Source organism: Ammospiza caudacuta, chromosome 7, assembly GCF_027887145.1.
Source record: "Ammospiza caudacuta isolate bAmmCau1 chromosome 7, bAmmCau1.pri, whole genome shotgun sequence".
Taxonomy (NCBI): Eukaryota; Metazoa; Chordata; class Aves; order Passeriformes; family Passerellidae; genus Ammospiza; species Ammospiza caudacuta.
This window is the reverse complement of record NC_080599.1, coordinates 47586584-47614092: the sequence shown is the minus strand read 5'-3', so window position 1 is coordinate 47614092 and position 27509 is coordinate 47586584. Positions and strand designations below refer to the sequence as shown.

Here is a 27509-nt window from a genome sequence, read left to right as displayed (position 1 = left end):
ATGTTGACAGCCCTGAAGGGTCTTTGCACAAAACTCATTTCCAAGGGGAGGTGCCACCCCAGCAGAGAGACTGATGGAATTCCAGAGGGAGCCTCTAATCCATTGGTCTGGAAAGGCACGCAGCAGTTCATCTTCTGCCTTCTGGTTTTCATACTCCATGGCAGCAGCAACATTTGGACTGCAAAGATGAAATACTGAAAGCTGTTTTTCTTGGATTAAATCCCAAGCATTCCAGTTGGTTTTATGGCTTCTGAAATGGAGTTCATGGTTCTTTTTAGCCTAGCCAAGTTCAACCTTATGTTCCCATTTATCTGTTTTGCTGGTCTCCTAAACAGCGGATCTGAGATGGCAAATTCGTGTTTCATGGAAACCCAACTGCTGGCAGCTCTGGAAAGGGACTGCATGTGGATCTGGATGGTGCAGATCATGTGCACCAGAAAATGCTCAGAAAAATCCTGAGGTGTCCACATCAGATGCACAACCCAGCCACCTCTGAAGGGCGTAAAAATAGAACTGCCAACCACAGATCCCATCCACACCCCTTCCCATCCGGTGGGATGAGTGTGCCACCACCTATTTCCAACAAAAATATAGCTGAAAAGATGGCTTCTGGGGCCATTTCCCAGTGCTCCTCCATGGCAGATGGTTCTGGGGCCATTTCCCAGTGCTCCTCCATGGCAGATGGTTCTGGGGCCATCTCCCAGTGCTTCTCCATGGCAGATGGTTCTGGGGCCATTTCCCAGTGCTCCTCCATGGCAGATGGTTCTGGGGCCATCTCCCAGTGCTTCTCCAAGGTGGATGGTTCTGGAGCCATCTCCCAACACTTCTCCAATCTGGATGGTTCTGGAGCTTTTCCAGCAGCTGTGGCTGTTAAGGATTTGGTGCCCTACAAAAGGAGGCTGGGCTGTAACATGCACACGCTCATTTTGGAGCGTGTTCCTTGTTCAGAGCCTTCCCTGGGATCTGTGCCTGGTAAACAGGAGGATTTTCCAGCTGGTGGAGCTGGTACAGACTTGCCTCAAGTTTTTAAACGTGCGGATGCTCCTTGGCAGCCTCAGCTGCTGCTCCAATGCACGAACTCACTCAGTTATGGTTCCTCAGTGAGCCTGTTCCAGCCTGAACGAGCCTGATCCAGCCTCAGGTCCGCTGGCAGTGCCCTGCCAGGAGCACCTTTCCCAGCAGCTGTATCCCAGCCTGTCACTGTGCACACGTCCGGGAGGGGACGAGCTGCTGGTCCCACAGGATGTGTGACCTTGCCAGGCCATGACTCCGCGTGTGTCACTGGCGTGCGAGCTGGGCCATCTGCAGAGGCAGGAACAAGTCAGGGCAGGTGTGGAGGAGCAGGGGAGGGCTCTGAAATGTTCTGTAGGTGAGGAAGGGAGAGCTCCAAACCCTTCTGTAGAGCGACTGAAGCTAAACAAGGCACATAGAAAACATCAACACTGTTATGTGTGGCGGGTTCCGAGTTTTTCCTGGCTAGGCCAGTGTAGCTCAGCTTCAGTTCATTAATTATCTTCCTAAAGGAACTTTGTGTCGTGTTTTTTAATTACTCTGGGAACCTTCTGAGCCTCCTGTCTCTGTGCTGTTGCAGAGGAAAACGCAGAGATCACCCTGGATGTGTCGCTGGCCTATCGTGATGACATGTTCGATGACTGGGAGGAAATAGCACATGCCATAGAGATCAGGAAGCTGAAGTGCACCTTTAGCTCTCCAAAAGTAAGGAATTTGAATGACACTGGTGGTGGGGATGAGTGAGAATTGTCCTCTTCCAATCACAGAACCACAGAATCGCCCTTTCCATGAAAAAATTTTCCCCAATATCCAACCCAAACCTCCCCTGGCACACCCTGAGACCATTTTCTCTTTGTCCTGTCACTTTTTTTGGGAGACATGGCCAATCCCCACCTGGCTCCCACCTCCTGTTAAGGGGGCTGTACGGGGTTCATCTAGGAAGGCTCCCATTGAAGTCTGAAATGTGAACCTGTCTGAGGTCAAACCTTACCTGCTCAGTGACCCACACAATCGAGAACACGAGGAGAGGTGTCCCTCACACACAGGCTCCCAGTGCTCCCAGCTGGAGGGCTGTGTGCCGGGCTGGCCCCGGGGCTGAGGGCCGTGCTTGTGCTGCTGCCCTTTGCAGACGGTGGAGTCCGAGGGCCGTCACTACGACTGCGACTTCCTGCCCTTCATGGAGATCGGCAGCGTGGCACACAAGTACTACCTCATCAACATCCGCCTGCCCGTCAACGACAGGAAGGGCATCAACGTGGGCATCGGCGAGATCAAGGACATCCGCCTCGTGGTGAGCGTCCTGCCCTCCCCTGGCACCCAGCCTCTGTGCCAGGCTGCCCCATCTCCTGCCCCAGCTCCTCTGCCTCCAGGGGCACTGTCCTGCTCCCTGGGAATGCTCTGCTCTTCTCAGGAGCCTTCCCCAAGCCTCCTCCTCCTCCCAAGGCTCCGAGCTCGCTGTGTCCTCTGCTTCCCACCGCAGTCTGCCTGCGATGCAGAGTCCTTCCTACAGACAGGAGCTAAGGAGGGTTCAGAGGGGGCCTGGTCTGCCTGCAGTTGGCTGTGGCCATGTGTGGGAAGGCTGTCAGTGATCCTTGCCCTCGAGGCTGGGTGAGCAGGGATGCTTTTCCCAGCTGGAGCCCTCCCACCACGGCTGCGGTGGCTGCAGACAGCGGTGGGAGGACGCGTGGCTGGAGAAACACGTTAATGAGCCAATGCTCTTCCCACCAGGGGTGATTTGGCTCCGTGAGGCTCTGGTTACTTGTCTGGGAGTGATTCTGCCAGCTTTTTCCATGCTGTGTCACAGTTCCCCCTCTCCCTCGCCATGGAAGCTGTGTCTGCTGGCATTTGTTCTCAGACGTTCTGGAACCTGCCCAGGTGGCCTGGGGGCTCAGCGGGCCCCTGTTCTCTGTCCATCATTGGCCAAAGCATCATTGGGATGCACTCCCACATGCGTGCCTCTCCTGACACTCCATGAGGAGAAGCACAGGGTGATGATGTCAAACCCTGTACCCTGCTTTTCCTCAGGGCATCCACCAAAACGGGGGCTTCACCAAGGTGTGGTTTGCCATGAAGACCTTCCTGACGCCCAGCATTCTGATCATCATGGTGTGGTACTGGAGGAGGATCACGCTGATGACACGTGCCCCCGTCCTGCTGGAGAAGTGAGTAGGAACCTGTGGTGGCCCAGGGGACCCACTGAGGTGGTTATTGCTCCCAGGCAGAGCCCATGGTTGGCAGATAGGAATTGTCTCTTCTCCATCCCCTCCCTCCACCCAGGCACCCTGGGAGCTGGAGACCTCCACAGCTTCTCTTTTCTTTCCTGTTAAACCCCTGGAGAAAAAGGAGATGCTCTGAGGAGCTCAGTCCTGTGGGGTTTGGTGGCAGGAGGTGACACTTCCCAAAAAGTGCTGGCTTTCCTTCTGTTGCTCTCCACACACAGCTTTGGCTTTTGGGGCTCTGTCCTTCCCTCACACACTGGACAGAGATGGTGTTTGTGCCTCTCCAGGGTCATCTTTGCTCTGGGAATTTCCATGACGTTCATTAACATCCCTGTGGAGTGGTTTTCCATTGGATTTGACTGGACTTGGATGCTGCTCTTTGGAGACATTCGACAGGGCATCTTCTATGCCATGCTGCTCTCGTTTTGGATCATCTTCTGTGGGGAGCACATGATGGTGGGTACCACCCCCATGGGAACGTGGTTTCCAGCCCCACTTCCAGGAAAACCTGGCAGCTGATGGTTGGAAATGATGCTGGGGGGACTTGGACCAGTTGAGGGGATTTCAGGCTAACTTGCTTTTCCTTTTTCTCCTCCTCCCCACCTGGTGCCCAGGACCAGAACGAGCGGAACCGGCTCTCGGGCTACTGGAAGCAGGTTGGACCCATCGCTGTGGGCTCCTTCTGCCTCTTCATCTTTGACATGTGTGAGAGGTGGGTGCAGCTGCACTGCCCAGGCCCGGCCACCCCAGAGCAGGGAAGGCTCCTGGCCCCCTCCTGCAGCAGGGACCAGCTGGGTCCCCATGGCTGGGTGCACAGCCCCATCTCCCAGAGCCAGGGGAGGCTCCTGGAGTGCTCCCAGCTGTGCTGGCCATGGAAACCATTCCCACCTCACCTTCTCCTCACCCACATGGCAAAGCAGCACTGCTGGCTTTTCCTCTGCAGAGCCTTGGGAAAAGGTTCTTCCCCCAGAGGGTGCTGCCACTGCACAGATCCCCAGGGAATGGGCACGGCCCCAAGGCTGCCAGAGCTCCAGGAGCGCTGGGACAATGCCCTCAGCCACAGGGTGGGATTGCTGGGGTGTCTGTGCAGGGCAGGAGCTGGATTAGTGATTCCTGTGGGTCCTTCCAGTTCAGGATGTTCCCTGATTCTGTGATTGCCAGGCTGCTGAGTGGGCAAGGGGCCCTCTGAGCTCTCTGACAGTTGGTGTTTTCTCTCCTCTCTGCAGGGGAGTGCAGCTCAAGAACCCCTTCTACAGCATCTGGACCACCGAGGTGGGCACGGAGCTGGCTGTATCCTTTCCCTGCTTGTGGGATATATGTGGGAGAGGGAGGTTCTCCCTCCTGCCAGGTCCCTGGGAGCTGTGGGCAAACTCCCTGCTTTTGGGGGGCAGGGGCTGGCCAGGCACTGCAGGAGATCACTGGGGGAGCTGGATATGGGTAGTGTTTTCTAGGATTTCCTGTTAGTTTGTACCATTTTCCCTGGGTAATGTTTTCTAGGATTTCCTGTTAGTTTGTACCATTTTCCCTGGGTAATGTTTTCTAGGATTTCCTTTAGTTTGTACCATTTTCCCTTAACTTCCTCTGCACAGATGGCCTTTATTATAGTCGCAGGGATCTGCCTGTGCCTCTATTTTCTCTTCCTGTGTTTTATGGTCTTCCAAGTGTTCAGAAACATCAGTGGGAAGCAGTCGAGCCTCCCTGCCATGAGCAAGGCTCGCCGCCTTCACTATGAGGTAAGGGTCCTCCTTGGGACACAGATTCCTTGTTTTTGAAAGACATTTTGGACTCACAGTCTGTTCTGAGACCCCCTTTATCCATAATATCCTCATACTTCCATTTCTCCTCCTTTGGTATAAATTTCTCCTCATGGTATAAATTTGGATTTTTGGGGTCATCATTTCCTTTTGAAGTTGCTGGAGGGTCAAAGCACAACACATTCCCACCATCATGCCCATTTTTAGCCCATGATTTTGTAGTTTCCTGTCCTACCTGATTTGCCTGCTGCCAAACCTGAGTGCTTAACCTGCTTCTGCAGGGATGCAAATATTTATCCCCAAAGCCATTCTGTTTAATTATGGTCACTTCTTCTTTAAACAAGTTGTTATCATCCATCAAGAATGCACATCAAAAATTCAGAAAACTGGACTTGAAAGAATTTGAAGCAGATACTCAGTGTTTTTCCCTCTAGCAGGAGGCACAGACATCTGGGGAGCAGGGATCTGGTGTGGAAGAGTTAAATTAATAGTCCTTTGTTGTCGTGGTGTGGCAGGGTAATTACGCAGACACTGACATTTCCACCTAAATTCCAGAACCAGGTTAAAAAAACCCACGCACTCACCCAAAACCAGAAGAATTTGTAAGTAAGAATGTAGAACCAGTGAAAGCAGGGGCGGTGGGCAGTGGGATTGCCAGCCAAGGAGTTTGTCTCAGAATCTCCATTCTGTGCTAGCCAGCCAGGTTTTGCAGACACTGGAATCGCTGCAGCTCCCTCCCAGCCGGGCTGGGGTGAGGATGAGTGTGGTGAGAGCCCGAGCCCACTCTGGGGCGCCGACCCCAGCTGGTGTTTGTTTTACAAGGGCCGTGAGCTGTCGGGCCGTGCCCCCTGCAGCCCGGCGTGCCACCTCTTCCCCTGAATTAACTGCTGCTCAATCAGCCACTGGGCACATGTCATGGAAAGGCAGCGCTGTCCAGACGTGCCCACCCCGCGCGGAGCTTCCGGCAGACGTGTGGGGAGCGGAGGATATGGGCTGTGCTGAGCACGGCACACGAGTGGGTGGAGGTTGTTTTGCTTTGGGGTTTCGTGGGTTGGACCCTTGTTTTATTTTTTATTTTTTATCCTCGTGTCTTGTCTATCCTAAAACCCAAAATGGGTTTTGTGGATTCTGTTAATGTGACCAGTGACATTTCTCTCTAAACAGGGGCTGATTTTTAGGTTCAAGTTCATGATGCTCATCACCCTGGCCTGTGCAGCCATGACCGTCATCTTCTTCATCGTGAGCCAGGTGAGGGGTGGCTCTGGGCTCCTGGCAGAGCCTCAGCGCCGCTTCCCGGCCGCTCCCGACGCCGCGCGTCGCTGGTCAGACTGGACTGGCCTGTTCTGGGCACGTTTGATAACAAGTTGCTTTTGAAGAAGTTGTGTTGGTTTATTTGAAGCTCTGCCATGCAGTTGCTGAGGCTGGAGCCGGCACAAAGGCCCCTGGCTCCCGGGGAGCGTTGGGGCCGCGCCGTGCGGAAATCGGCCAACGGGCTTTAGTCATTTCTGAGAACTCAGCAAAAGGAAAATGTTCTGTTCACGCGGAAACACTGGGGTGGCTTTGGGTGCCCATGGAGATGTGACAGCATCCAACCTTCCCTGGGCTGACTGCAGCCTGCTGTGCCCAGCAGGAGCTGTACCTGTTTGTCCTGAGCTCCCATATCACCTCTGTATGGATGAGCTTTTACCGCTGCTGGAATCATGGAATCACAGACTGGCTTGGGCTGGAAGGGACCCTAAAGCCCATCTCATGGGCAGGGACACCTCTCACTGTCCCAGGCTGCTCCTCGTCCCATCCAACCTAGCCCCGGGCACTGCCAGGGATCCAGGGGCAGCCACAGCTGCTCTGGGCACCCTGTGCCAGGGCCTGCCCACCCTCCCAGGGAACAATTCCTTTCAATCTCCCATCCATCCCTGCTCTCTGGCAGTGGAAGCCATTCCCTGTGTCCTGTCCCTCCAGTCCCTCTCCAGCTCTCCTTGAGCCCTTTTAGGCCCTGGAAGGGCTCTGAGCTCTCCTTGCATCTTTTGCTTCTCCAGGTGAGCACCCCCAGCTCTCCCAGCCTGGCTCCATGGCAGAGGGGCTCCAGCCTCAGAGCATCTCCATGGATCTCTTTTTAAGCTACTGTAGTTTTCTTCTTGGCCTTTATGCTGTTCTTTAACAGAAAGCAACACTGCAGCCTGAGCAGTCTGTGTACCTTCAAGGAATATAAATATTCATGATATTTTCATGGATGTTGACAGGCCTCAGCGTGTGGCAGGTTGGTGCTGTCAGCCTGGCCCCTCCTCAGCCAGCTGTGCTCAGCACATCAGTTCCCCCATTACTCACGCTGGTTTTCCTGCTATAAAAGGTCTATTTTTAGCAGGTGGATGTTCAGGGATGTCAGTGGTGTCCCCAGGTAGTGCCCTTTGTGTGTCAGTCTGTGCTGAGCACATGCTTGTGGCAGGGGTATCGCAGAGCGCAGCGGTTCGGTCACAGTAAATGAGACTTCAGAGCTGAAGGAGTCCTGAGGGATTCACTTTGTCAGGAGCATTTTGTCCCTGCAGACCGAGCCTGAAGAGGAGAATCCCAGCCTGACTTCTGCCTCACTGAACCTTTTACACTCCATTTCCTCTATCCTGTTGAATTGATGCTGTTCTCACTGATGTACTCCAAGGCCGTGTCTTTATGGACTTTGCTCTTCCTGATGGCCTGTCCGTGTCTGTTTTCCCTGGACAGGTGACAGAAGGCCACTGGAAGTGGGGGGACATCACGATCCAGGTGAACAGTGCCTTCTTCACCGGCATCTACGGGATGTGGAATCTCTACGTGTTCGCCCTCATGTTCCTGTATGCGCCATCCCACAAGAACTATGGCGAAGACCAGTCCAATGGTAAATGTCCCCAAATGACCTGAGGGCTCTCGAGGGGACAAAGGGGTACAAATCAGGGTGTGCCTTCTGTGCCTTTTTTTTGGTCTGTGGAGGAATGGCTGGAGGAAAAGGGCCATGGATCCGTGGAAATGTTGTACAAGCAAAGCCCATGTTAACTTAGCATACATGTTCACTTAGCAGCTTAGCGTGAGTGAGCCATACCTAGCATAACCAGGCCACACGCCAGGATAGGAAGATGCTGCATCCTGCCTGCTGACAAGGTCGACAGGGCAAGGACAGCGATGAGAATAGAAACCATAAAGTATGCATAACCACAAAGTAGGAGGAATATGTAAACGTAATCTCTTGCTTTAAACCAATACGTTCACGACGTGTATAAGCAATTAAACCAATAAACTAACAACAAGTATGCATAATTACTGGAAAACAATATAAAACTACCGGCGTAGTCAAAATAAACCGAAGCTTGCTTTACCAATCATATTGATTGATTGCTTGGCTTCCCTCACTACCCTCAATGGTGACCCCGACGTGATCAAGAACCAGGACACCCTATCTTCTGATCCTGACTTCAATGGTGGCGAGACATCAGCAGAGCACTGGTAGGCAGCGACCGGGGGGCAGAAGATCGGCGAACGCTGGCGTGGGATGCCCGATCCGTGCCTGGACTGACCTGAGCAGAGGAGTCCGCTGTCCGACTGGGCTACCCAAGAGAAAAGGCTGCACTAACACCATTGACAGGGACAGGTGCCAGCCGGCTAAAATGGAGAGTGAGGTAGCCCTTGATTTTTTTACACACTTCTTAGAAAACCAGGTAGAAAAGGATATTGACCTTAAGAGATTTAGCAGGGTTAATTGCTTTTGGCAAGGTGTGAGGTTGTTTTACCAACCCAGGGACTTTATTTGAGTGGCAGAAATGCAAGGATGTATTATGGGATTTGGTTATAGATGAGAACAAAACTGGTAAGAAACTGATGAAGCTGTGGCAAGCAGTAATTAACTGCTTACAAAAGTATCACGCTGAGAAAAAGATAGCGGCTGTAGCGTCAGCTCATTTGGAAGGCAAACCTGCAGAAGCAGGGAAGTTCCAGTTGGGAATCGATTATGTGTCTACTCCCCCAACAGAGTGCTCGGTGCCGGTGAAAACCCGGCAGGAAATTGAGTCAGTGGAGCCAAGTGCCCCACTGCTTCAGGAGGAAGTGGTTGAATTAAAGGCAGGGGTAGAGTCAGAGAAAGTTGCTCCATCACTCAAGGAGGAACATAAGGAGGAGAATGGGAGTAATGAGTTAACGGAGAGTGAGGAGGAGGAACTAGGCAGAGCAGCTGTAAGTGATCATGATTGGAATGCCAAAGTCTCTTGTAAAAGGAGAGGGAGGAAAAAGGAAAAGATACAGAATGTAGATAGAGAGTCTGCGAATAGAGTTTCGCGGATAGATTGACAAGCGATTTCAAAGGAAGCGATAGATCATCAGGATAGTTACATTGCTGGGGATGCTACTGTGGAAGAAATGCTAGACAGAATGAGTCGGGTGCCAGCAGGCCCGCAAGCTATGTTAGTGGAGGCAGTAAAAGAGTTAGGGAAAGATTTGGTGCAAGCTCAACAGCAAGCCTTTGCCGCTCTTGTCCCACTGTGAGTGGCAGGACTTCAGAACAATACCACTACCTGTTGGGAACTCTTTTCAGACTGTAGAAGTATCCACAGTGGTTTGGACCTTGAAGCAGTGGCCAACGATAAGCTGAATGTGGTAATGGACTCACTACATGTGGCTGGGTTTGTTCAGAGAATTGAAAATGCACGCGTTAAGGAAATACAACATTTCCAGCTTTTTGAACTGTTACGCCAATTGCAGGCAGCAATAGCCCAAAGAGGGGAAGCATATGCAGTATTGCACATCAGGAGCCACAAATGGACTGAGGGACTGGACGAAGGCAACGCTCGTGCAGATCGGTTGGTTTTGTTGATGGTACCAGTGAGTGAGTTTGCAAAAACTCGAGAAGCCCATGCCACATTTCATCAGAATGCCCAAGGACTGCACAAACAGTTCAGCATCACTATGGAAGAAGCCAGAGGGATAATAAAAACATGTCTCACCTGCAGCCATCATGGACTAGGCCTCAGCATTGGGGTTAATCCTCAGGGTTTAGGCCCAGATGAGATTTGGCAAATGGACGTTACACAGGTCCCTGAGTTTGGGAGGCTAAAGTATGTGCATGTCACAGTGGACACCTACAGTCGGTTCCTATGAGTGACTGCACAAGCAGGAGAGAAGGCCTCTCATGTAACTCACCATTTGAGCAGCTGTTTTGCTATAATGGGTGCTCCAAAGCAGATTAAGACAGACAAGGGCCCAGCCTACAGCAGTGAACGAATGAGAAAGTGTTGCCAGCAATGAGGAATCCAACACTGCACAGGAGTTCCCCACTCTCCCACAGGCCAATGGTGGAGGACTGGGAGAGGATCAGCCTCTGCTAATTGGTGCAAAGTTTTGGAATTCCAATGAACCCCTTGGGAGCAGAAGCCTTTACAATTGCCCAAGGATTGAATGTCACCAGCCTAGAGCCACAAGAGCTAGACATCCTGGGGTCTATACCATTGTCTGTTTTTTGGGCATTATTCTGCAAGCCCAGATTTGCTTACAATACCACGGTTTATTGCAACAACTAGACAGAGCCTTTACCAGCAAAACAAGGTGTAGCAAAAATGCTACCTCCTGGGGTTTTCCTTATCTGTGAAGATAGAGCCTGGCCTGCAGTGCCTCAGAAGGCTCTGGCAGGACCGTGTTATTTCAGCAAACTAACATTATTTGCCCCTAGCATCCACCAGATGCTTAACATCAGTCACAAGTCCCAGTGCTCAAGACGTAGTATACATCAGTTAAACTCTGAATGCAGAGATGATGTACAATTATGGGAACCACCATCAATTATATTGGCATCACTTTTCACACCAGGAGTAGCCTCTGCACGGGCCCTCACGCTATTGAGTTGGTTAGCGTGTTGGACAGGAAAACAAGTCAACATCACATCCGCAGTGTTAGATGAACTCACTACTGATGTAGACAGTATGCACCATGCAGTGTTACAAAATAGGGCTGCCACAGATTTTTTTATTGCTAGTGCAAGGACACGGTTGTGAAGACTTTGAAGGCACGCGTTGTTCCAATCTATCAGACCATAGCGTTTCAATCCATAAACAGCTCCAATGGCTAAAAGAGCATACGCAGAAGCTCATGGTAAATGACAATCCATTTGATAGTTGGCTGTCTTCTGTTTTTGGAAGTTTATCTCCCTGGTTCATATCCCTTATAACAGAAGGACTACGCTGGTTAGGAACAGTGCTTGCGAGCATAATAGTTATTAGAATTGCCTATTCTTGTATTATGAAAAATGTAACACAATTAACCAATAGGGCTTTGCTTGTACAAAAAGAAAGGGGGAATTGTGGAAGAATGGCTGGAGGAAAAGGGCCATGGATCCGTGGAAATGTTGTACAAGCAAGGCCCATGTTAACTTAGCATACGTGTTCACTTAGCAGCTTAGCGTGAGTGAGCCATACCTAGCATAACCAGGCCACACGCCAGGATAGGAAGATGCTGCATCCTGCCTGCTGAGAAGGTCGACAGGGCAAGGACAGTGACGAGAATAGAAACCATAAAGTATGCATAACCACAAAGTAGGAGGAATATGTAAATGTAATCTCTTGCTTTAAACCAATAAACTCAGGACATGTATAAGCAGTTAAACCAATAAACTAACGACAAGTATGCATAGTTACTGGAAAACAATATAAAAGTACTGGTGTACTCAAAATAAACCAAAGCTTGCTTTACCAATCATATTAATTGATTGCTTGGCTTCCCTCACTGCCCTCATTGGTCCAAGTGCACACTCAGCGCCTTGAAAAGCTTTGCAAATGATGGTTTGGGTTTCCAAGCAGGCATTTGAATTAATGGCTGGGTTATACAGGTCTGACTTTTAGCCAAGGCTAGCTGGAACCTTCAGGGTGGTTTCTGTGCCTTTTAGCATTGCCCAGATGGAACTGTGCAGCTCAGATGGAGGGATGAGGAGTGGAGAAAATAGACCCTCCTGTCAGGGGAGGAGAGCCGGATGGTTCTGCCTGAGCCTCCTTTTCTCCAGGCTGAGCCCCCTTCCCAGCTCCCTCAGCCACTCCTGGTGCTCCAGCCCCTTCCCCAGCTCCATTCCCTTCTCTGGACGTGCTACGGCCCCTCAATGTGTTTGTTGTGCTTCCATTTAAATAGCTGTAAATAAAACAATTTATAGGAAAGTTGCTGGTCCGTGGCTTAGGCAGCTGAGTGGCTGGAGGGAATAAAGTGGATCTTTTCCTTTGGAATAGTCCCATATTGTATTGTGAGACTGCACTGACAGAACCCCTTTGTTTCTCAGGTGACCTGGGGGTGAACAGCGGGGAGGAGCTGCAGCTCACCACCACCATCACCCACGTGGACGGGCCCACGGAGGTGTACAAGCTGGCTCGGAAGGAGGCTCAGGAGTGACACGGAGGTGCCTCAGCAGGGACCGGCCTGGCGTGGGGAGCAGAGGACACACGAGTCCCTCTGGCTGGAGACCCCTCCGGCCACATCCGCTCCTCAAGCACCCAGTCCCTGGTGCATCCACAGGGCAGCGACAGCGAGCAGAACATTTGTAACTCTTTACTATGGTGTAGTTATTCCTGGGGGGAGGGCTGTGTATATTGTGTTACACTCGGGCACGTAAAACCCTGCTGGAAGGGCACTGAGGTTGCAAAGTCGCAGGTGTGGATGTGGGGCCGGGGCAGAGCTGCCGTGGGGCTGGTTTCATTTTGCTGGGTGTGCTGGTGCACAAAGCTGCTGCAGGGAGCTCAGCTAGGAGCATGTGCTCACTACTCTGGGTTTGCTCCTGTGTGCAGCTTACACAAGGTGTCGGTTGTGGGGGGGAGCCTTGCTGTAAAAGCCTTTAATTCCACTGCCGTGGCTGTACCGACCCTTATCTGAGTCTTTGGGGCAGCCACCCTCTGTGGCTGGATGAAGCACAGCTGGGAGAGGAGTAGGCTGTTAGTAAGGCTTTAGTAGAAGCAGCGACTGCTTTCTCAGCAGGTTTTGCAGCTGTTTGCTGGATACAGAGAATGGCCAGCCTGGATGCTGAGTTGCAGGAGAACAGAGCACTCCTGAACCAAGTTCCCAGCTGGCTGATCCCACAGCCAGCTCCTCCCTGTTCTCAGTCCCTTTGGCTCCCCCGTGCTTTTGTAGCTTCCTCCACCTTCCCTTTTGTTACAGTGCATCCCTGGGAGCTGGGCAGTCTCGCTCTGTGCGCTGGCAGGCTGGGGCAGAGCTGGATTCTTCCAGGGATTAAGGACTTGAAAGGATCTGCTGGTCATGCACTAATGTGGATCTTTGCTTTCCCAGAGCAGACACAGGCACCGGGCTCGCTCAGCCCCGTGCTGGGAGGCCTTTGGCAAAGAGAGGGGAGTGGGAACTGATCCGGGCTGGAGGCTGGAGCTGAACCCTGCTGGGCCCAGTTCAGAGAAGTGAACGGTGGGGAAGGGTCTGTGCCGCTCAGGGCACACCTTCCATGGCCTGGAGCATCCAGAGAGCAGGCAGAAGCAAACGTCTCTGCTAACTGCTGGTAACATGTAACTCACCCTCCCAGTTCCGGCCCTACGAGATAACAATCTGCTGCTGCTGTGCGTTGCTGAAGCATTATAGGGCAGGCAGAGAGGAGAAACTCATTCCTGTCAGCCCAGGTACCATCACGATTCCCGGTACCATAACAATTCCCACCCCAGAATTTATCCATTTACCCTCATCCATTTATTAAAGCTCAATACTATGAAAAAAGAGAGGGTGGCACCACAAGATCACCTTGCGTGGGTTTGATTGCTGGGCACCATCACATGGGGCTCCTCCAGTCAGGAGGTGTTACACCAGGCAGACCCCTCTGCCAAAGGCCTGCTCCCTGAGTATTCATTGCCTCTCCTACGGGATTTTCTTACAGCAATTCTGCTTGTTGTGTTTGCCCTCCCCGGGATGCCCAGCTTCCCCTGCCCCTGGAGGCCAAGCAGTGTTCCTACTGTAGTAGCTACTCCGTTAGAAGTGAATTAAATCAACGCACATCCCTGCAACCCCGGAACGTTCCCAGCTGAACACTCGACTTTGCAACTTTGCCATCCCTTTTCCCTTGGGTTCTTACGTGATATTTATGTTGTTCCCATAGCTGTGTCCTGGGTTCTTTTCCAGCTTAGACTATAGCATTGCGTTTTGTAAAGGCTGCCCACGAATGGGGAGCTGCAGCTTTCAAACCAAATTCTGTGTCAAACACTAACAGTTTGTTTACGGGGCGCGTGTGCGTGCGTGTGTGGGTTTTTTATTTCTTCATTCCTCAACCCAACTCCTATGTCTTGGAAATAGTCCCTGGGTCTTATTAAAATATATCCTTTTTTTTTGTTCTTTAGGTTGAGTTCAGTTTTTACAGAATGCTTTAAGCAACCTGGAAAACATGTAGTTTTGTTAATTTAAATAAAATATACAATATTGTGGATTTGTTGTTGGAATTTCTCCTCATCTCCAATCTCCTCTGGCAGTGGGAAGCCATTTCCCCTTGTCCTGTCCTTCCAGACCCGCATCCAAAGTCCCTCTCCAGCTCTCCTGGAGCCCCTTTAATCATAATTAAGGGGCTCTTAAGGTCTCCCCAGAGCTTTCTCTTACCCAGGCTGAACAACCCTGCAGGGTTTTCTCTCCTGTCCCTGCCTGCCAGCCCTGGAGTTGTCACAGCTGTGCTGTGACCTTTGTGTGTTGGCCATCACCCCACTGCAGCGTTGATTTGGGCAGCACCCTCCATCTGCTGCCATATTTCAAGGTGCTGCTGCCCACTGCTTGGAGCCTGCTCTCCCCATGTTGCCTTGCTGTCTGTAATCCAGGGAAAATAAATTTTTAAAAAGTGTTGGTGTCTTCTCCCAGGGAACAAGTGACAGGACAACAGGAAACAGCCTCAGGTCGTGCCAGGGGAAGTTTAGATTGGATATTTGGGAAAATTTTTTCATGGAAAGAGTTGTCCAGCCCTGACACAGCTGCCCAGGGCAGGGGTGGAGTCCCCGTCCCTGGAGAGATTTGAAGGGCGTGTGGATGTGGCACTTGGAGACACAGGGCAGTGGTGGCCTTGGCAGTGCTGGGGGAATGGCCTTGGACTCAGTGGTCAAGAGGGCTTTTCCAACCGAAATAATGCCATAATTCTTTGACTTGCACTCAGGTAGTAGGGGAAAATTTGATGAAAACAGACGAAGTTCAGCATGAAGAGCCTGAAGGCCCGGGTGTGAGCTTTAGGCAGATCCCGTGGCTCCGTTCCCGCTGCAGCCTGTGCTGGCTCCAGCCAGCCACAGGCAGTGCAGCTCTTTGGGACCAAAGGAGTGTCAAAAGAGGGAATAAACGAGATTTCAGCGCCTATGGCACCGCCACCTCCGTGGCAGGGCTCTGCTGCCACCTGCTGCCACCAGACCCCGGCTCCGGCTGGACTGAGCGATCCCTCGGCAGAGAAATGTGGGAATTTGGGGATGTCAGAGAGCCACAATTGCCTGCACGGTGCTGCTCGGGGTCCGGGCTGTCCTGGAGCTTGGTGTGTCCGGTGGCTGTGCAGGGACACAATGAGAACAGGCAGGCATGGGAAAAGCCACCTGAGCCTGCCAGCACTGAGCAGAGGCAGCTGCCGGGGTTTAAACAACTTCCAGCAGCCCCAAACAATTTGTACATTGTGGGACACTGAAAGGCGTCCCCTGTCCCACCCCAAACTCTGCAGCCCAAAGCTGTTTCTGGGATTTTGTCAGGACGGTGGTGAAGGATGGGGTGCACTGCTGGGGACAGAACGGCAGGAGATGGAGCTGCAGGAGAGGAGCTCCAGTTCTGGTTATAATGACAGTCACCTGCTCTTGACAACAGGACAGCGTCAGAGCACTTTTTGGGGTAAAATAAGCAATGAGCAGCGACAGATTTATTTCTGGAAGGCTTTGATCTGTGGTGGGCACATGGACGTGTCACGGGTCTGCTTCCCACTTAGCACCTGACACCACACTGTGCAAGAGCTCCCAGAGTTCTTCCCTTGTCACAGCCTATTATAGGAAATCAATCCCAGCTTCAGGCTTTAGATCTGGAGGTTTAAATAAAACACCTCTTAGAAAGAACCATTGGAAAGCTTGGAAAATGGGATAACTGAGCAAAAGTGGCTAGCACAGAGAGCGAATTAGCTACTCATTTCTAGCCAGCATTTCATTGTGGCTAATAAATACCTCATAAACACCAGAAATGAAGGTTTAGAAACACCCCATAAACACCAGAAATGACGGTTTGTAAATCTGCTCTGAAAATCCCCAATAATGATGGGATTCAGGCAAAGTGAATGGCTTGCAGGTTGAGCCTTGCCACGGGCAAGTCATCCTGCCTGGAGAGACAGGAACCGTAAAAGCAGATGTAAGATGAACAGGAATTTTTACAGCAAAAGGAAGGTGAAGGATGATCCCTGACCCCCACTAATGTTGATTAGTGGACTTTCACAGTTCTGCTTTATTCTCCTATTTTCATTATTATCATAATTAATTCAGACAGGACCTTTCAAAGCATCTCAGTACAAATGGGCACCTGGTTTTAGAGAGGCCATTTCTTTTTTAAGGTCTCAGGTTAGTTCCCCTTGCATGGGGATGGATTTGGTCCAAGTTCTATCCCAGGTATTTTGGCCTCATGTCAAGACTGAAACTCCTCTGAGGTTTTCTTTTGTGTCAGACAAAAAAACTCCACTGCATTATGAAATAGATCTACTTTTTGTTGTTCTGGGATAGAAGCATAACAAGGCTGATAGAATTGGATTTATAATAAGAGAATACCACAGCGTTAGGAATGCAACAAGGATCAGAGAAATAAGAAATGATAACCCGGAAAACCACAAATGGTTTGAGAAGAATGAGCTTGGGGAAGGACTGGGAAGTTTTCCTCCACAAGTGCTGATTTCAGCACAGTTACTGAGTTGTTTTTATGAATTTCTTCCTCATCTTGGGAGTTCTGCCAGATGTCCTTGTGGTCCATAAATCCTGCATTCCCTGTGCCCACTATCAATGGTTCATCCTTCTTCCCAAGCTTTGTTCAACTCCCCCAGGTCTGAGAGCAGAGAAACGTGTCCAGCCCTAACCTTAACAACTCTACCAACAATTCAGTTATTTTTTTAATACATGGCCATCACTTAGAGCTTGTTGGCCGTTGTTTCACAGATTCAATCTCACTTTTTGTCGATTAGGCTTGCAAGTATGCAAAGATCAAACACCAAAAAACCACAATCTCTTAAGAAAATTTTACGCATCCCACATTTTGCAACGTAGGTGACCCACAAACAGAAACACTTCATAAAAATGCATTGATTTCGGACCGATCCCCTCAGAGGCCGACGGCCATTTTGGGGCGTGAGGGCGGGCGGTGCCTGGGCGGGAACGCGCGGGCGGGAAGGGGAGGGAAGGGGCCGTGAGGGCAGAGCCAGGACCGGGGCGGGAAGGGACCGTGAGGGGAGAGCTGAGCCCGAGACGGGACCCCACAGGCGGGAAGGGGCCGTGAGGGCAGAGCCGAGCCCGTGGCGGGACCCCACAGGCAGGAAGGGACCGTGAGGGGAGAGCTGAGCCCGAGACGGGACCCCACAGGCGGGAAGGGGCCGTGAGGGCAGAGCCGAGCCCGTGGCGGGACCCCACAGGCAGGAAGGGGCCGTGAGGGGAGAGCCGAGCCCGGGGCGGCGGCCGAGAAGAGCCGGGGGCAGCTCTCCTGCCCGGCCGTGCCGGAGGTGGAACAGCGCGGACACACGGCCGTCTGCCCCTGTCAGGCACCGGGGTGGTGCGAGCTCCGGTGTCCCCGCATGAGGGCGTTTGGAGAGACTGCGTTGGAGGAAATTCCTAATAAACGAAGAGAAACACGGCTTGTGATTGTGATACACAACTACTCTTATTTCATCCGGCGGTGTGAGAGAGGCAAACCAAACAGCGGAATCACAGAATATCCTGAGTTGGAAGAGAATACACGGAGAAGGTCCTGAGTGGACCTTGCTGGCCATGGCCTCAGGGCTCGGTGGTTTACCCGGGGAGGGCTGAGAAACTGCTCAGGGCATCCCTGCCCCGCTTAATGCCAGTGGGGACGAAAATCTGACCCGGATTTGAAGTTTTTTAAATTAAATCAGCCCTAAATTAAAGCTGGGAGATGCATAGGGTGAATGAAAGACGGCAGAGCCCGGCAGTTCCTGGGGGTCTGCGGTGCGGGGGGCTGAGGGAGGGCGAGACTCGCCTTTGTGCGCGGAGTGAGGGATGGAGCAGCGGAGTGAGGGATGGAGCAGCAGAGCTCGGCTGCAGCGGCTTTAATTTAGGCGGTCGTGTTGATTATTTATTTATTTTCACGGGGCGGTTGAGTGGAAGGCTGGGTTTACGAACGCTCGGAGCCTCCCCTCCCCTGCCGCGGCGGCGGCGGCGCTCCGGGCGAGGGTGGTGCCGCTTCCCGGGGGCTGGAACACGCCTTCCCGGGGGCTGAGCGCGGCTTTCCCGGGGCTGAGCGCGGCTTCCCTGGGGCCGGAACACCTCTTCCCCGCGGCTGCCAGGCGGTTTCAGCCCCTTTTCGCTGCTCGGTGGAGCTGATGGCTGCAGGTGAATTCTTATTCTCGTCTCGTAGCGTTAAACGTGCATGGGCTGCATGGCTGGGATAGGGAGGAGCAGTGGTTTATTTCGCGGCAAAAGGATGGGAGTGATTTATTAATTGCTGATTTCAATAACGCACCCTTTCCCCCTCCCTCTCCGCAGCCCACCTCTGCATAGGGGTGTGTAAACTTGGTGGAACTCGGGCTTTTTGTGTGAAAACCTCCTCTCACGTCTCGGCGCAGCGAACATGCCTGAGCAGAGCAATGATTACAGGGTGGTGGTGTTCGGAGCAGCGGGGGTCGGCAAGAGCTCCCTGGTCCTGCGCTTTGTGAGGGGCACTTTCAGGGAAACCTACATCCCCACCATCGAGGACACGTACCGGCAGGTGATCAGCTGTGACAAGAGCATCTGCACCCTGCAGATCACGGACACCACGGGCAGCCATCAGTTCCCTGCCATGCAGCGGCTCTCCATATCCAAAGGGCATGCCTTCATCTTGGTGTACTCCGTCACCAGCAGGCAATCCATGGAAGATCTTCACCCCATCTTCGATGAGATCTGTCAGATCAAAGGCGACATCCAGAAAATCCCGATAATGTTGGTGGGGAACAAAAGTGACGACGCGCAGAGGGAGCTGGATGCCAGCGAGGGGCAGGCGCTGGCAAGCAAGTGGAAGTGTGCCTTCATGGAGACGTCAGCCAAAATGAACTACAACGTTCAGGAGCTCTTCCAGGAGCTCTTGAATCTGGAGCAGAGGAGAACTATCAGTCTCCAGGTGGATGGAAAGAAATCCAAACAGCAGAAAAAGAAAGATAAACTGCAAGGCAAATGCTCTGTAATGTGATTGCCTTTGGCTGGACTCACTGCACGGCACAGCTGGAGCGTGGACTCCCACAGAAAATACATTTCTGCTGGAGATTTTGGAGGAATTCACGCCTTGCAGGGTTGTTGCTTTCCTCTAAAATCCCCGCTGGGTAATTGTATGTGTTGTTTTTAAGGAGGATGGCTTCTGCATGTTTATTTTTTTAAACCAATAAATGTTCCATGTTAGCAATTACCTATGGCTAGAAGTTTTTAATGTAAGAAGTTTTCCAGAGGGAAAAAATGTCTCTCAGAACAAACCTCTCTATTCATGCCAGTTTTTAAATATCTCCAGCCTGTTAACTCAGAGGAAATAATCTATAATGTGTAGAGTTAAATTGTTTTCAGGAATCTGTTGACCAGAGCAAATCTCTAACAAAGTGAGGCATTTGCTCTAAAAACGAACATGTGTGTGGCTCTGCGTGCCTAAATTTTTGATTGACAGACTGGCTTGCCCACCCAAGTGCAGTTTTGCACGGCAGAAGCGAAATTTTCCTGTGTGCCGTGCAATTCCCAAGACTTGTGCAGTTCTGGGAGTGATTACAGCTGTATAAAATCAGGCTTTCGTTCCTGCTTTGCTTTTTCATTCCCAACTTCCTCTGTTCACTGAGGCAGGACTTTCCACGTGCTCTCCCTCCCAGTCCAGGAGTGATCCTTGGTGTCCTTGAGCAGGAGCTGCCTCCTGGTGAAGGTAACTGGGAGGTTCTGAGTGCCCATTGATGTGGAAGCTGGTTATCTTCTCCTTGCCCAGCCATCGCCCTGGTTGTGCTGTCTGAAGCTCCTTTTCCCAGCCCTTCTGCAATTCTATCAGATATTTTCCCCCCTCCATCCAAGTTTCCCAGGGTTTAGTTGAGACCTGGGATAAGTCAATCCAGACAACACTGCCTGGGGAAGGAGCAGCTACGCCTGGAAGCAAACCCCTCTCTGATGAGAATTTCTGGCAGACACTTCATGTGAATGAAGGGACTGGAGGGATTTAAAACGGTGTGGATGTGGCACTTGGGGATGTGGGTCAGTACTGGGGAGCAGTCAGACTCCATGGTCTTAGAGGGCTTTTCAAAGCTAAATAATGCCATGATTCTGTCTCCTATTTTGGGTGTGTTTCAGCCCAAGCAGAAGACTGCAAGGCCTCAGTGTCACACCGTAGGTTTGATTTTTACACAGCAACGTGGTCCTGACACATGACACACGGGAGGAGAGGAATTGCTACTTTTTATAGCACTTTTCTAGTCAAGTGATTTCATAGCTGAAGGTGAACACGATATGGAACAGGAGGTGCTGGAGGCTTTCAGGCTCTTTCTGTGAAAGTATTCAAGTATTTGTGTCGAGAATGACCTGAGGGGAGCCTGTGAGAAACATGGGGGCCTGGAGAGCCAGGAGAAGGGGGGATAGCTTCCCATGGCCAGAGGGCAGGGATGGATGGGATGTTGGGAATTGGGAATTGTTCCCTGGCAAGGTGGGGAGGCTCTGGTACAGGAATTCCCACTGAAGCTGTGGCTGCCCCTGGATCCCTGGCAATGCCCAAGGCCAGGCTGGACAGGGCTTGCAGCAACCTGGGACAGTGGAAGGTATCCCCTGGCAGGGGTGGAATGGGATGGGCTTTGAGGTCCTTCCCAACCCAAACCAGTCTGGGTTTCAATGGAAGGTGCTATAGAATGGCCTTTTCTCCCAGACATCTTTGTTCATGTTGCAGGCTAATACACAAACCCATGACATTTGTATCCACGTAAATATATGAGATTTTAACAACTCCTGGCAGCTGATGCTCCCTTGTCCCCTGTGCTGTCCGTGAGCAGCTTTTCCGGTCTCCTTAGGCTGTCCCTACACACTCATGGGGTCAGATGGCTCCATGTATGCCAGGGAAGATTGCCCCACTTTCATCTGGAGCCCTCACACCATTTGATTCAGCAGAAAAACATGACTTATGATTTCAGAAACCCATCTTCTGCAGGAGGGTTTGGAGCTGTCCAAAAGGTAATGCTCACTTGCCAAAGTCAGCCCAAAGGCTCTGCTCCTGATTTTCCTTATTGGAGAAGGGACCCCCAAGCTCCCAGTGATGGACCTGTGGTGCTGGCTGGTGTCACCCCCTGTGTGTGACCTCTCCTGGGGTGGCCAGGGGGTTGTAGGAGCAGCCCTGATGGCTTTGCTTGGACATAACTCTTCCTTTCTCCTTTCTGGCTTTGTGCATGGATTTTCTCTTTCTGTTCTCTCATGTCCAAGCAGTTACACAAAGCTCCTCGTGGGTTGTTTGGTTGTTATTACAAAATCTATTTCAGTTCCATCGCAGACTTTGAAACCCCTCAAAGAAGTTTTCAGTCTAAGCCTTTTTAAAATGTCAGGAGACCTAATAATGTCTCTACAACTCCCACTGCCTTCATGGAGATGCCTGTGCAAAGGATCTGCAATTACTCACACAGCCAGGATGTTCTGGAATGTGTCATTAGCACTGCTGTGTGTTCCCTGTGCGGGGTGCGGAGGTCTCCGAGGGCTGGGATCTGTCAGAGCAATAATCCATCGGAACAAAGCGGGCTCAGGCATTCCTGCACCTGGGGAATCCCTGAGGGAGCTGGGCAGGGGCTGCAGAATCCCTGAGGAGCTGGGCAGGGGCTGCAGAATCCCTGAGGGAGCTGGGCAGGGGCTGCAGAATCCCTGAGGAGCTGGGCAGGGGCTGCAGAGTCCCTGAGGAGCTGGGCAGGGGCTGCAGAATCCCTGAGGGAGCTGGGCAGGGGCTGCAGAATCCCTGAGGAGCTGGGCAGGGGCTGCAGAATCCCTGAGGAGCTGGGCAGGGGCTCACCTGGAGCAAAGGAGGCTCAGGGGCCCTTGTGGCTCTGCACAGCTCCTGACAGGAGGGCACAGCCGGGGGCTCGAGTTCTGCTCCAGAGAACAGGGAGAAGAGCAGAGGGAGCGGCCCCAGGCTGGGCCAGGGGAGCTCAGGTTGGATATTGGGAATATTCCTTCCTGGAAGGGCTGCCCAGCCCTGGCACAGCTGCGCAGGACTCTCCATCCCTGGAGGGGTTTAAAATCCCTGTGGATGTGGCACCTGGGGACACGGGGCAGGGTGGCCTTGGCAGTGCTGGGGGAATGATTCAACTGGATCGTCTAGGTGGACTTTTCCAACCTAAACAACTCCATGATTACAAGCTTCCCTTGGTTGCCATGAGACCAAGACTGTGTGGCAATGGAGATGCTGGGGTGCTCCTGGGGGTGTCCCAGTTTAGAAACCCAAACCAGCTGGGGAACAAAGGACACCTGCTGTGTCTGCCTCTCATGCTCTGTAAATAAGCTATGTCTTGGGTGTGCAGCTCAATTGTACTGTAAATTAAAACTGTATTAATAAATAAATTACGTAATTGTCTGTTTCCATATGAACTGAACTAACCTGGCTTGCGTGTGTGCAATCTATCGTTCTTATAGGAAGGGAAATTCATTTCATTGGAGTGGATATTGCTGTGTTTTGGAGTGAGAGTATATATTGGATTGGAAGGATTGAATAAGTGCAGGTTAGAAAAGCAACAGACCTGTAGTTTTCCAGTTGATTTTTTGATGAAGGACATTCAGGTGAAGCCATCTGTCAGCAATGAAGGAGCAGCTCTGCTGTCTGATGGAGCTGCTCTGGCCTTACCTGCTGTTTCCAGCAGTGCTTTTCCAGGAGCTGGTGACAACATTTGTTTTATGGAGCTGTTTATGTGTCCTGTAAACCTTTCAGCTTGGAGACATGCCCTAACACATTGTCTGTGCCTGGAGAGCTGGATGGGAACTCACTAATAATTCTCAAGTTGGTTGTTTTATTCCCTTCTTCATTTTGTTCTACTGTAGAACTCTCTGGTTTTCTGGAAGGCTCTTCATGAGGTCAGATTTGGTGAGACAAGGTCACAGAAGATGCTGACACAACTTGTTGAGTTGCTTTTAATGCCTCCATAGTGTCTTCTCGGGATCACGAGTTGAACACTCTGAAAATTCCCTCTGGGATATCCTGAAGGAATCCCCAGACCTGCTGCTGCCTGGGTGGCTGGTGAAGGCTGGGACTGTGAGGGCAGTGACTTTGTGTGACTTTGACCTGAACCACAGAATCATGGAATCATTGAGGTTGGAAAAGCCCTCCAAGACCATGAAGTCCAATCTGTGTCCAATCCTCCCCTTGTCACCCAGCCCAGGGCACTGACTGTCCCCTTCCTTGGATGGGGACTCCACCATTTCCCTGGGCAGCCCCTTCCAATGTCCACCCTTTCCATGAAGAAATCCTTTTCCTCTCTGGGATGCTGAATTTCAAGCATCTCTCAGTCAGTACTCCTTATTTCCACACAACACTGGTTGACAGGCCTGAGGCAGTTCCCTTCCCGAGTTCGACGACCAAAATCAGTGTCAGGAGAAAACACTGGGGAGGAGAATCACGAACAGCTCTTCTTGTGAGAGAAAAATGTGAGCAGTAGCTGGAGTGTCCACCCACACATGTATTTTAAAAACAAGCAGACAGAATTCTGCTGTATTCCAATTCCTCTTCCCAGAGCAAAGCAGGCTCATGATTAATGGAACAAACAGCTCGGAATAATAAGCAATATTGCTTTATATGCAGGGTCCGTAGCCACGAGGTGCCCAGCACACTCCAGAAGAGTAAAAGCTCTTCTTAATCATCGCCTGCCTCCTCTGCAGTGTCTGTGCCGTAAATAAGGGACATCAAAAGCTTTGGAGAGCTAATGAAAATGCTAAAGAGGCTCCAGACCAACGACGGCCTCCTGCTTAATGGTGCTGCTGCGTGTCAGGCTAGACCTGCCACCCCTAATTGTTTCCCTTTTCCCACTTTGGGAAAAACGATGACATAAAATCCTGTTGGATGGGAGTAGATTTAACAATGCAAAAAGGATGGAGGAGCAGAGGAAGGAGGGGAGCCCAGCACTGCCGTGGCTCAGCTGGGTTTGTTCACAGTCCTGGGATGGTGGAGCTGAACCTCCCTGGCACAGCTGGGCACTGCAACGGGGTCTGACTTGGGTGGCTGCCTCCATCCCATCTGCTGCTCTTTGTCCTCTTCACACTTCCAGCAGGTCTGAACGTGAGAGGGAAAGGAATGATTGTGTTTTCCTGGATTAGCACAGATCCAAGTCTTCCAACCCAACCATCCCAACTGCTCCTCCCATTGCCCTCAGCTCCTATCCAGGTGGGAAGGGGGGCGTGGGGTCCCAGCAGAGCCCATCTCCTCTTGGCAGCCTGTGTTGAGAACTTGCTCCAAGTCCTGAGCACAGGGCAAATGCAGCTGATCTGCTGTGAGAGGGGCTTTTCACAAGGGGGATTGGACTTTAAATGAAGAAAAGCAGGTTGAGTTTGGATATTGGGAAGGAAATTCTTCTCTCTGAGGGCGGTGAGATGCTGCTACAGGCTGCCCAGAGAAGCTGTGGCTGTCCCTGGATCCTTGGCAGTGTCCAAGGCCAGGTTGGATGGGGCTTGGAGCAGCCTGGGATAGGGGAAGTTGTCCCTGCCAGTGATGGCTCCTCCAGCTAAAGGGACGTGGTTTTCCTCCACCTGGATAGAGGTGCCCACAGGTACCTCCTCCAATGCAGGCAGAGCACTGCTCTGAAGCCCCTGACATGGAGAGCAGCAGGGAGCTTTCCTTTCGTAGCTCAGTGATGCATTTGTGCCTTTCAGACTAAAAATACCTAAGGATGGAGATATGAAAACTCTGCTCTCCTACGTTATGGTTCTCCTTTGTTCCTACATGTTTTCCTCCAACCCCTGCATCCCATTATCTGCCTCAGGATGCCCGTGGGTGAAGGATGAGCAGCTCACACCCAGGCAGTGAAAATCCCTCCTTGGAGGGAAAAACCCATCCATCACATGGAGTCCTTGGATCAAGACCAAGGCCTCATCTGGATTGGGAGTGAGGAAAAGGCTTCTTCTGCCAGAGCTGGCTGCCCACATCCTGCTGCCCACATCCTCCTGACTGCTTGGAGCAGGGATCCTCGAGCAGGGATGGAGCAGATCCCAGCCTGCACCCACGCCCAGCCCTGTACGGTCCATATGGACCTGCTGGGATTGGTGTGGGGCTGAGGGAACAATGGGATGTTCTCCTTGTGCCTCCGAGGAAGAGCACACCAGAGCTGCAGCACACAGCTCTGTCCCTGGCTGTAAGATTTTCAATGTTTCTCTTTTCTGATTTATGAACAGAGATAGCTCAGGGACGCCACTTGTTAGGTTTTCGGTGTTTAGGCTTGTAAGGTTTTCTGTTTCTGCTGTTTAGGTGTTCTGGAAAGGCCCAGAGATGGCCTTGAAGAGCCGGCGCTTCAAAGGACGAGGAGAGACTCCTGATCTTGTCTCGGTCTTGGTATTTATTAATTGTTTATCTAAAAGATTTTCTTTCAGCCCGACAGAGGTCTGCACAGCAAGTCAGCCATGGGCACACTCCCCAATACCTTCTACCCTTATTAACTGGTGCACTTCTAGTAATAACCAATCCCAAAGTGCCACCACCACCACAGAAGATGGAGGCCAAGAAGAAGAAGAAGAAGGACAGGACACGCCCCAATTCCTCCATCTTACTTCTTTAGACCCCCCTGTACCAAAATCCTAAACCCTGTGTTTTACACTTTAACTAACTTATCCCTTCACCATTCACCCAGTGAATTCCTCCCAGTCCTCATACAGGTGTCATCTCCTGTGTAGGATTAAAGCCCTGCCACCAGACACTTCTGGCAGCATTCCAGGACTCCCGAGCCCCCCAAGGGTGGTCTCGGCCTCTCTGCACCTCCATCCTGAGGTGCTGAGATCCCACACCTGGCCGGTCCTGATTTCGACAACATGAAGCCCAAAAATAGGGGAGAAAATTAATAAATAAGGGAATGTTCTTGCTCAGATTGTTGTAGCTATTTCTGCTGTCAGATGCTTTACCAGCTGGCCAAGCTGGAACTAGGGGAGAGTGGCTGGTTTTGTGATTATCTGGAAAGATGAGCCAGAATAGGGCTGAAAAATGGGAAATATTTGTATGAAATGTAAGAAATTACTCATTCCCACAGGCGTAATTCCAGACATTGATTCATTTCATTAATTTTTAGTGGAAAAATAAGTCTTTACGTCCAAGAAAGAGGATGCTGCAGGGTGGCTGGTGTTTGCTGTGCGGAACACGAGGACATTTGTTGTTTAATAGTTTTTGTTTCATTAATGATTGCTCCAAACAGCCTTAGCAAGGCTCCTCCCAGGGGTGTCCAGCCTGGACACCCAAAATGGGACAGTTTATCACACGTGCTCCTTTTGGACAGCCTTTTCCAGGGAAGGCTGGGTCCAGCAGCCCCGGGATGGGGATTTAAGGGATTCCTTTGTGAAGGAATACATGATAAATAATAAAGGAAAATAAGCATTGGGGGGGTTCAGACCATATTCCTGGGGGCTGGTTCTTTGGGACAAGGGTGGGAAGAGCCAGGGGAGCCTGGGCTCCTGTTCCTTCTCATGGCACTGCAGGGAGGGAGGGAATGGCAGCTGTTGGTGTGGCAGGGATGGAGATGGGAGAGCAGGAGCTGCTGCTGGCCAGGCTCATGGGGACAGGCCGTGGCCCTCAGAGAGCAGCTGTGAGGGATGGCTGCCCTGGCAATCACACCGCACCGTCTGCTGCACCTCCGCTGCTCCCACGCCGAATTCGATTACTCTGCTGCTCCAGGAAAGCTTCCCTGGCTGCTGGCTCTGCACAGCTGCCTGCTTTGCTTGGGAGGTGCCTTCCTGCCACTGCCACTCCGGATTCCATGCCCAGGGATAGTCCCAGGGTTGTGGGAGCACCCCCTTCCTGAAAGGCAGGACAGTGACCCCCACCCCACCCAGCCTCTAACCAGGAGCGAGCCCCTGCCTGCTCCCAGCTAGTTTCAGGATCATTTTTCTCTGCATCTCTGGTGAAATACAAACCACCAAACCAAAATTCCCATTCTGCAAAGGTCCTGGGAAAACCGAGTCAAAATTCCTGTTCTGCACAGATCCTGGGGGAAAAAAATCACTGATTTTGAGGGGGAACATGGTATAATCTTGGTGAGTTTGTCCAAGAATTAAGATTTTTCTGCTCTGCCTGCTCCTGCCAGGATTGTTGGCACTGGGAGCAGTGTGGCTCATTTTCTCCAGCATCAGATTTCCATGATCCATCTGGGAAAGCTCCCCAGGTTCATTCAGTGAATCCCCCACCTCCATGG

The 27509-nt window shown here is 51.6% G+C and overlaps 2 protein-coding genes across 2 annotated transcripts in view; both read left to right on the top strand.

Annotated features, from left to right (window-relative positions):
* WLS (Wnt ligand secretion mediator) overlaps positions 1-14387 on the top strand; it is a 29450-nt gene extending 15063 nt beyond the window's left edge. The window contains exons 3-12 of the mRNA XM_058808206.1: positions 1592-1716; positions 2141-2302; positions 3037-3173; positions 3518-3686; positions 3845-3942; positions 4457-4520; positions 4820-4963; positions 6149-6232; positions 7700-7853; positions 12258-14387. Coding sequence (XP_058664189.1) covers positions 1592-1716; positions 2141-2302; positions 3037-3173; positions 3518-3686; positions 3845-3942; positions 4457-4520; positions 4820-4963; positions 6149-6232; positions 7700-7853; positions 12258-12367 — 1247 coding nt within the window. The 3' untranslated portion in view covers positions 12368-14387. The remainder of the gene's footprint in view (positions 1-1591; positions 1717-2140; positions 2303-3036; positions 3174-3517; positions 3687-3844; positions 3943-4456; positions 4521-4819; positions 4964-6148; positions 6233-7699; positions 7854-12257) is intronic.
* Positions 14388-18390: 4003 nt separating this feature from the next.
* DIRAS3 (DIRAS family GTPase 3) lies at positions 18391-19536 on the top strand. The gene is made up of 2 exons (XM_058808776.1): positions 18391-18501; positions 18655-19536. Exon 2 carries the CDS (start codon positions 18740-18742, stop codon positions 19334-19336), a length of 597 nt encoding a protein of 198 aa, XP_058664759.1. The 5' UTR covers positions 18391-18501; positions 18655-18739; the 3' UTR covers positions 19337-19536.
* The last annotated feature ends 7973 nt before the right edge of the window (positions 19537-27509 follow it).